The 10773-nt window shown below is 39.1% G+C and overlaps 1 protein-coding gene across 1 annotated transcript; it reads left to right on the top strand.

Moving 5' to 3' along the window:
* Positions 1–3856: 3856 nt before the first annotated feature.
* On the top strand, positions 3857–4282 carry LOTGIDRAFT_137501 (hypothetical protein; the record flags this gene model as incomplete). Its single annotated transcript, XM_009047645.1, has 1 exon — positions 3857–4282. One exon carries the CDS (start codon positions 3857–3859, stop codon positions 4280–4282), a length of 426 nt encoding a protein of 141 aa, XP_009045893.1.
* Between the last annotated feature and the right edge of the window lie 6491 nt (positions 4283–10773).

The raw sequence follows: 10773 nt of genomic DNA, 5'->3' as shown, positions 1-10773 counted from the left end.
ACGAGGTATATGCATGGGGTTATTCAATTTCAAAGGAAACAACCATTTATAAAATAATGTCATCTTACGTTCAAAGGATAATAACCCATTTACAGCTAGGTCGACAGGAATAATGAGGCAAGAGCATTATTTTCGTATGCTGACCGATATAAGGACCCATGATTATCATTTATTCGACCTCGATACCCCTTAACAGAACCAGAAAACAATTAAACTTACCATGTTAAAACTGGACTCTCCTCCAGAAAATTCCAATAGACTTCTGTCCATGGTAAATCTCAGCAGTAAAATCAGTATTTACACCAGCAGTAAAATCAGTATAAAACCACCACCAGCAGTAAAATCAGTATTTACACCAGCAGTAAAATCAGTATTTACACCAGCAGTAAAATCAGTATCTACATCAGCAGTAAAATCAGTATAAAACCACCACCAGCAGTAAAATCAGTATTTACACCAGCAGTAAAATCAGTATAAAACCACCACCAGCAGTAAAATCAGTATTTACATCAGCAGTAAAATCAGTATAAAATCACCACCAGCAGTAAAATCAGTATTTACATCAGCAGTAAAATCAGTATTTACACCAGCAATAAAATCAGTATAAAACCACCACCAGCAGTAAAATCAGTATTTACACCAGCAGTAAAATCAGTATAAAACCACCAACAGCAGTAAAATCAATATTTACACCAGCAGTAAAATCAGTATTTACACCAGCAGTAAAATCAGTATTTACATCAGCAGTAAAATCAGTATTTACACCAGCAGTAAAATCAGTATTTACACCAGCAGTAAAATCAGCATAAAACCACCACCAGCAGTAAAATCAGTATTTACACCAGCAGTAAAATCAGTATTTACACCAGCAGTAAAATCAGTATAAAACCACCACCAGCAGTAAAATCAGTATTTACACCAGTAGTAAAATCAGTATTTACACCAGCAGTAAAATCAGTATTTACACCAGCAGTAAAATCAGTATAAAACCACCACCAGCAGTAAAATCAGTATTTACACCAGTAGTAAAATCAGTATTTACATCAGCAGTAAAATCAGCATAAAACCACCACCAGCAGTAAAATCAGTATAAAACCACCACCAGCAGTAAAATCAGCATAAAACCACCACCAGCAGTAAAATCAGTATTTACATCAGCAGTAAAATCAGTATTTACACCAGCAGTAAAATCAGTATTTACACCAGCAGTAAAATCAGTATTTACACCAGCAGTAAAATCAGTATCTACATCAGCAGTAAAATCAGTATTTACATCAGCAGTAAAATCAGTATTTACACCAGCACCTGCAGTAAAATCAGCATAAAACCACCACCAGCAGTAAAATCAGTATCTACATCAGCAGTAAAATCAGCATAAAACCACCACCAGCAGTAAAATCAGTATTTACACCAGCAGTAAAATCAGTATTTACACCAGCAGTAAAATCAGTATCTACATCAGCAGTAAAATCAGCATAAAACCACCACCAGCAGTAAAATCAGTATCTACATCAGCAGTAAAATCAGTATAAAACCACCACCAGCAGTAAAATCAGTATCTACATCAGCAGTAAAATCAGTATAAAACCACCACGAGCAGTAAAATCAGTATCTACATCAGCAGTAAAATCAGTATAAAACCACCACCAGCAGTAAAATCAGTATTTACACCAGCAGTAAAATCATGACCATCTAAAATATATAAATAAATATTCACATAAGAACATGAAAATAAGCCTGATAGAAATTTTATATTGAGAATGCAGGAGACATTAGCAAGGACAAGTTCTGCAAATTATCTTTCGATAAATCGTATCGTTATTATCAAGGTGTTGGCCATGCCCCCCTCTCAGGCCTGTGAAAGGTAATGGACACTTTATGAATTCGTAGCTTAACAAAACCCGAAAATATTTGAACTTACCATGTTATAACTGGACTCTCTTCCAGAAAATTCCAATAGACTTGTGTCCATGGTAAAAGAAGAACTAAAATCTCAGCAGTAAAACCAGTATAAAACCACCACCAGTTTTAAAATCAGTATAAAACCACCACCAGTTTTAAAATCAGTATAAAACCACCACCAGTTTTAAAATCAGTATAAAACCAGCATCAGCAGTAGGATCATGACCACCTAAAATATATAACAAAATATTCATATAAGAACCTGTAAAATGGACTTTGTCGATGCAAGAGAGGGGGGGGGGGGAATAACAGGGGCCTGTTCTAAACGTGTCAATAACGACAATTTTTATCGTGATGTACGGGCACTGTACCACGAATGTCAAAGGTAATGACACCCTTCTCTTTTTTCGATATACCAATGGTCAAACAAGATCGGCATTCTTAAAAGTAAAAAGAATAGAGTTATAATATAAGAATAACATACCTTTTAAATAAAAGAATCCTCGCCCAGACCAAGCAACAAGAGGTACTGTCACGTAGGACCTCCGCTTGAAAAATGACGGTTGTTGAACCACGCAGCGAGATTTAAATCTTAATCCCTGATTTCAGCTCACTAGTCGGCTATAAAACAAAAGGATTGAGTTCGAGGGTTAACATTTTCTAGTTCTATACTGATTATAATTCAGTCTTCATTAAAACTACTCGCTAAAACTTTTCGACAGTTAACTTAAAAGAGACTTTTAAAAAAAGAGGGGGGTGGGGCTCTTATTATCTTGTGTATGTCCTGGGTTTCGTTTCCCAAATTTGTTGAAACATTGCAGAGGGTATACATGCATACATACATTTTTTTTCAAAGGGACAGCCCGGTAACAATAGGCTTATGCATTCCACTGTTAGGCTTAAATTTTCCTCAATGCATACTGAAAGGCTCTTGACTTGAAAGGCTCTTGAGGCTCTACAAGCCCATAGCCAGACTTGATTGTTCGGAGGGGGCAAGAAATATATCCGTATATCAGGAGGGGCGTATGGTTGCAGTAATGGAATTGGTCGTTTATCAGAATTATTTCATGAGGCCGATCCATTTTTACGAAAATAAAAAAAAAGGGAGGGGGCATCAAAGGGGCCGTGGCTTTGCCTGTCTTCATAACTAAGAATTAAACCTAGTTATAGCACGGCTAGACTCCTCTCAACGAAAAAATCCAAGAAACTGACTGCCAGAGATACCATGTACAATGAGAGATTCAGACAGTACAGGGCCAAAATCGCACGATTCTGATACCAACTACCGTGGGGAATTGTGCAATGAGCGGAATTAAGCCAGATCAGAAGAAATTTAGTGCCAGATTGTCATTGACACAGTACAGGTTCTCGGCTTTACTTCACCTCACTTTAAGTCTCGATAAATAGCATATGTGAACTCGTTTGAAATGTCTGAAGCACGGGTCAAATAAAAGTACAAGAGATCAATTAAAAACTGAGAATATATTTCAACAAAAAGAAAAATTAAAAAGTTCTGGATTGCAAAAGATAAAAGAGACATTAAATTGTTATTAAAGATATAAAAACACAACAAAACAATCAAGATTCAAATCTCAAATTTAAAAGGTCAAGAACGTGAATGCTTATTTGCTAAGGAATCTGCAGAAAAATCGTTTAGGATTTTTCTTGCACAAGCATCGCAATGAGAAACAACGGTTTGAAGATTTCCCCTGCTTGCCCTTCTTGCCTGCGTTTCCCCCTTTTCCCTGTTTGCCCTTTTCATTCTTCTTATTCTTGCTATTTTTGTTATTTTTCTTCTTTCTGTTTTTGTTCTTCTTTTTATTTTTTCCGTTGCCTTTTCCCCCTTTCTTTGGTGGTAAAGTAACGATACCCCCGCTTCCAGCTCCAGGTGAATCTGTTGTCGGCACTATTGTCGACTCTTCAAATGGGAGTTTAGAAACACCTGGTGACACAGATGGGAAAGCTGGTGACTCTGAAGGGAAGGCCGGTGACTCTGATGGGAATGCTGGAGACTCTGATGGGAAGGCTGGTGACTCTGAAGGGAAGGCCGGCGACTCTGATGGGAAGGCTGGAGACTCTGAAGGGAAGGCCGGCGACTCTGATGGGAAGGCTGGTGACTCTGAAGGGAAGGCTGGAGACTCTGATGGGAAGGCTGGTGACTCTGAAGGGAAGGCTGGAGACTCTGATGGGAATGCTGGAGACTCTGAAGGGAAGGCCGGCGACTCTGATGGGAAGGCTGGTGACTCTGAAGGGAAGGCTGGAGACTCTGATGGGAAGGCTGGTGACTCTGAAGGGAAGGCTGGAGACTCTGATGGGAAGGCTGGTGACTCTGAAGGGAAGGCCGGCGACTCTGATGGGAAGGCTGGTGACTCTGAAGTGAAGGCTGGTGACTCTGAAGGGAAGGCTGGTGACTCAGATGGGGAGGCCGGCGTCTCGGAAGTTGATGTCGTTGGTGACGTAGTTGGTGACGTAGTTGGTGATGTAGTTGGGGATGTAGTTTGAGATGTAGTTGGAGACGTGGTCGGTGAAGTTGTTGGTGACGTAGTTGGTGATGTAGTTTGAGATGTAGTTGGTGACGTGGTTGGTGAAGTTGTTGGTGACGTAGTTGGTGATGTAGTTTGAGATGTAGTTGGTGACGTGGTTGGTGAAGTTGTTGGTGAAGTTGTTGGTGAAGTAGTAGGTGACGTAGTTGGTGACGTAGTTGGTGACGTGGTTGGTGAAGTTGTTGGTGAAGTTGTTGGTGATGTAGTAGGTGATGTAGTAGGTGATGTAGTTGGTGACGTAGTTGGTGACGTAGTAGGTGACGTAGTTGGTGACGTAGTAGGTGACGTAGTGGGTGACGTGGTTGGTGACGTGGTCGGTGAAGTTGTTAGTGACGTAGTTTGTGACGTAGTTTCCACTAAGCTTGTAGTAGATATGGTCGCCGGTGTCAATGTTCTGCCTTCAGCACGGGCGCACGTTTCACAACAATATCTTTCCTTTTCACTTTGAGAATAACCATTGGAACACTTTGCTGCGTCGCAATTATAATTTGGATCGTCGCCTTGAAAACAGTTTTCTAAAAAAAATAAAATAAATTCGTTCAGAAAACATCAGTAAATATACATTTAAATACATATTTTTTAAAGGGATTAAAGAAGGATGGGGGGACCAGCTTCCGTGTTATGCGGAACTTAGTCTTAACCATTGTCAACTTATCTATGTTTCACTGTAGGTAGACATTAATATAATCTTACCAAATTTTCTGGGTGCTTGAGCATTGTCTGTACATATTCCACCTAAACACCATTTCTGACTCCCACAAGAAGTCTCTTCGTGTGGTACCATTGTTCCACAGTAGCCTGCTCTTTCAGGTATATAACAATACATCTGGGCACAGAACGCGGTATACGATTGTAGAGGCTGCAATATAAAAAGTTAAACGGTTTTACACAAGGTGTTCCGTGCTGCTTTACGGAAACTACTAAGGATTGCCGAATGAGAAATCTTCTGATTATCGATTTATCAGCTGCTATAGCTTTAGCTCAACTACCTGAAACACTTTTCAGTCTGATATTTCGAGGTCAAACCCTGCTGTAATCTAATATAGCAGATATTCGATATGTGAAAATAGACATTAGAAATTTCTTGCTCATTTGTTCTCCCCCGATTGGTCCAACAACTAGATAATGACATCTAAAGGGTTAATGCCATTAGTAAATAACAAAAAAACTTACCCTACAATGTGTGGAATTACCGCCAAAAGCTAAACGACATTGTTCATCAGCTGATACAGCCTGACCTGCAGCGCCCTGGGTGTATCCGAAAGTATCTGTGGCATCTTGGCTTTTGGTACAAGTTTTTCTGTAAAACAAAGAACAGTGACCTTGATAACATGCACGTACGACCTTGCCTCAACCTTCTTAATTGCATCCACCAATGCGTATATGTTTATGATTTATCTAATACCTTAACAAATGACCATCCATATTACGTCCCCTGGGAATAATGACCTTGATAGCATGCACGTACGACCTTGCCTCAACCCCTTATTAAGATCTTCACAAAAGAAATTATTTGACAAGTTATCTCGACTTACCCGGAAAGATAAGCTTTAAACGCCGTCACAGTGCAAGAGGAAAAGGTCCATGGTCTAGAGATTTTCGCTGCGTCAGTTGGGAAGCTTGAATAGGAGGCCATGATATAGTTTTCACTATCACTGCAACCTGAATAAGCTCCATCGTGGTTACTACCAAGACTGGAATAGAATGTTTTCATGTATATTAAAGCTAACGTGAAGAAATAAAAAGATGATTGATATGAAATAAAATTTCAAATTCCGATGTCACATTAAAGCTAACGTGAAATAAAAAGATGATTAATATGAAATAAAAATACATATTTCGATGCTACATTAAAGCTAACGTGAAGAAATAAAAAGATGTAAATCAAGGATATAGCGTAGATGATGAGAAATGAACGTACTTGTGACCCAGTTCGTGAGCGGCTACAGCGGAGGTCTGACCGCCGAAGAAATCTTCTATTACAGAGACAGAAATACTGGTACACGTGGCTCTGACGTAAGCTACTCCGATAACCGACTTGCTGTCACCTACAGCTATGTCATATCTGAAAGCATAAAACAATCCGCAATATTACTATTCAATATGAAAATCCGACGTAAGGTTTGTACCATTTAATGGAGAAAAAACACCGGTGGACAAAACGGGTCGTTATGAGCACTCTATTAAGCAGACAACCTGTGCTGGAAGGAAACTCAAAAATGATCGAGTGATATGCTTAACGTATTGAGCTACCGCATGTAAAGATATCCTCATACCATAGCGATTATCAGTTGCGTGTGGCTGCAATCAATAATAATGGTCATGAGTTTCGAACGCAACTGCAATTGCATGAGAGTTGCGTTCGAAACTTATTACCGCTATTTTTATTTGCTACCATACACAATTGATAATCGCTATGGTGTGAGGGTCGCTAAAGCTTACTTACTCTGTAAACAACATGTAGTGGTCACTCCGTGGTATTTTGGACTCACTGGCCTGAGTTCCAGAGAATGAGGTCAAGTCCTCTAACACCGGGATGACTTGAACCACATTTTCAGCGTTTTTATGGTCTTCCACCATGGCTGTATCGGCCTATATTTAATAGATACAGGTAGATAGATAATACAAACTCACAAACCGTCATCAGAAACACTATGTCCGCAAAACAACTTGGACCGAACATTTGGCTCCATTTTTCTCTGATAGCTCTTTTGGCATTGTCGAATGGTGTAGACCAAAAACGTGTGTAAATCAAATAAGACCAAACACGTGTAAATCAAGATCAAACACGTGTAAATCAAGACCAAACACGTGTAAATCAAGATCAATCAATCAACTTACCTGATAAATCAAAATACCAGATCCTGCAATTCTGATTCTAAACTCAGCATCAACTTCTTCAACAGTAGCATATCTTATATCAATCTGTAATAATTGTATAATATATTATTAATCAAGGTGAAATATCTTCAGGAAGGTGGCTATTGCAGTCAAGGGATAAAACGAAGTCCTAACAGTAGAAAGATGACTTCATCTCATCTTGAAGGCAAACTTACCGAATTTAACATAAAGGCGTAATACTGGCGAACGTTCTGTAACGCGTCCAGCTCAACATCTTTGGAATGCGTTAAGAAGCGTTTATAAATAGTATGGCCTGCTATCATCAGGGTCTCTACGATATGTTCATCAACCTCCCGTTTTGTTCTTCTATTTCCACTCTCTTCAACACTTCTTTTACTGATCATAGATCCCTCTTGCTTTTCTGAAATTAAGCAAAAAAATATGCAGAAGAACCATGAATAGTCACATCTGCACAATGTCAAGCAATTACACCCTGTGTCTTATACCTTGACACCATTAGCTATTTGTCTCTCTACTTCCTGAGTTCCTTTTACCTCACCATCTTGGTTTATGCTGATGGATTATTCTATATTCTACAGCCAACATATTCCCGTGGTCCATCATTGGACACCCCACTTCCCCCAAACAAATTACACCAAATTTACCCCCCCCCCCCCCCCAACCCCCCACAATCAATTTACCTCTATTGAACATGTCAATGTAAATTGATGGGATACTTTAATGACCAACTTACGTTCCGAAGGATGAGCAATGGAATCGTCGTTATAATTGATCTTTTTCAATAATTTTTTCAGCTGATGGCCTTGGCCATTGCCTGTGGCTTTGATCAGTTCTTTGTCTGGTGTAATCAAATATTCTGATCCACCAATCGTTACTGTTCCTTCCTAGAAATTATTCAAACGGGAAAAAGTTAAAGATTTTGAAATTGGAATGTCTCGGTAAGAAATGAATTGGTTACGGTGGAAAATAGGAGAATCCTATTCAAGATTGAGAAATAGGAAAAGTTAGAAAGGGGAAATAGAGAGATTTTATTGCGAATAAGAACAGCGGTTATAAGTTTCGAATGCAACTCTCGTGCAACTGTTGTTGCGTTCGGTACTCATGGCCACTTTCATTATTCGCAACCATACACAACTGGTAATCACTATGGTGTGAGGGCACTCTAACAACATGTTTCAGGTTTTGTTTTAACATTCCTAGAATTGATACTTACTATACTGAAGGCTTGTTCATTACCAGTTACAATTAAAGAGGCTGGGGCTGTCGTTGCACTCGAATATACTCCAGTGTTCTGAAATAAACAAGAAATTGAAAATCATTTACAAGCTCTGATTGGCTGTATTTGCAGGCGTACAATCCAATAAAATCGCTGAATTTACAAACTTTAGAGATACAAGAAAGTACTTAATAATGTCAAGGTATAAGGCGTGGTTTGACTGGGAACTTGGGAATATTGCTGTATAATTACTCACTGTTATGGCTGGAAGAGATCTCGGAGTAATATCACCATCTTTAAAAATATAAACAGGCAGATTCACATTGATCAGGCTTCTCTTTAATCTCAATTTGACGTGATCATTTTTACTGGTAAATTGTAGATGGAGCTCGTCAGGCATGCCGTCTGCTGCTCGGCGCCATCTTGAATGGTGGATGGATTTGACATGTTCTACAGTAACATCATCTGGAAGAAATGAAATGTCATACTTTACAGCTTCAACTTAGTCAAATGATGATCGGTAAAACCATGTTAGATAAGATGAAATGCCATAGACCTTAGCCTGCACTTTCTATATGCCCAATGGACCCCAATTTGGTTGGAACTGACACGTTTGACGTAGGATATCTAGATCGATTGACAACAACCCTCCCCCATTCCACCTCCTCTCCAATGATTTATCAAAATCTCTTACCATAATGTTCCACGGCATCATCGTTCATAGGAAATCCAAAAATCACAGAAATCAAAGCGATACTAAATATTAAAATTTTCATTTTGCAAAAAAAAAAAATAAGAAAGTGCCGAAAAATACAAAATTCTAGTCGAGGTTTCCACAGGTCCAGCCTGTGTGTTGTGAAGATGTCCCAAAGCCTTGGGTTTATATACGGGAGAAGGGGTACAGATTAAATGCGTGGGTGAATGAGCAAAACATGCAATTTCAATTTTAATAATTGCCCCAAGACAAAAGAAAATTATGGATTAAGGTGAATGGTGGCTCAGGGCGTTCTAGGACAGGTTATCGTAGGTTGATCGCAAGGCAATTACTGTGACGCATGTCTGAGCGAGATATACCCTGATACCTTTGTCATAAACTGCTGAGAGAAGGTATGGGAGGCCTATATAGGATGGTCTCTTGGAGGCGTTGGATCTTTCATCGGAATTATTTCAAGAATGATTCGATCCAATGGTACCGATTCGCATAGAAGATGACAATTCAAAGACCTACTAAATGTTAAACCTGACTCTGGAGTTTTTTATTTAGTTTGATTTGGTTTGATTGGGTTTGATTTGTTTTGATTGATCATGAGAAAGTTCGATTCCATGCTGGACAAATGTCCCCCATCTACAGTAACGCGTAAAAGATTAACTTCGGCCGCGGACAAGTTATAATCCACTCCAGTGTCTGATTCTAATTATAGAATTGTAAATCAAGCATTATTTTACGCTCAAGATGGTTGATCCATTAAGATAATACAACATAATTCACTTGGTAATAATATTAGTTTTGGGTATAAGTCTCGGGGGAACAGGGGCGTACGGGGGTATTCACGAAGAATTTATTTCTAGTTACAGATTGATTTATATAGGCGATTATCATATAGGATTAAAACAAAATGAAACATGTTTCGACGCGGAACACTTGTTTAATGAAATCAAAACACAATAAAATACCAGTAGGGGGGCCGGGGGCTCAAATCGTGACCAGAAGATCGCTACTTGGTGGGAATTTTAGCGATAAATTACAAAGCCTTAATTAAGCTATTCATACATTTACACGATTTCTTAAAATAATCAAATCAGCGTTCATGCATGTCGCATCCAATCCCAGTTGTATTTTTATAGACAACGTGATGGTCCCGTCGCAAGCCCGATATGTATGACTTGGTTCTTCAGACGACTAAAAGAGCGGGGGCTCGTGGAATTGAAGTTGGGAAACCTCCCCGGGTTATTTTTTGTTTTAGCATAATGTTCTCCTGCATTTGCTTCTGCGGTGGGGCCCCTTTAAAGATGGGGCCCTTTGGACTTAAGGATTCTCTATGGTTTTTGAGCCACTGTAGACGGATATCGTATACGACCAGATTTGTCGAGTTAGCATGCCGCAGGTTACGAAGCGTATGACAAAGGAAGAGCGCTCACATAAATAACGTAAATAAATAAATAAAAAAAGGCACCACATGGTAAACAAACATGTCTAATTTAAAAATAAAACAGAAAAATTGGATGCTTTCCTCTCCATTTCATTAAAAT

This window comes from Lottia gigantea, assembly GCF_000327385.1.
Source record: "Lottia gigantea unplaced genomic scaffold LOTGIsca_115, whole genome shotgun sequence".
NCBI lineage: Eukaryota > Metazoa > Mollusca > Gastropoda > Lottiidae > Lottia > Lottia gigantea.
Note: the sequence above shows the minus strand (reverse complement) of the source record. Positions and strands in the feature narration are given on the sequence as shown.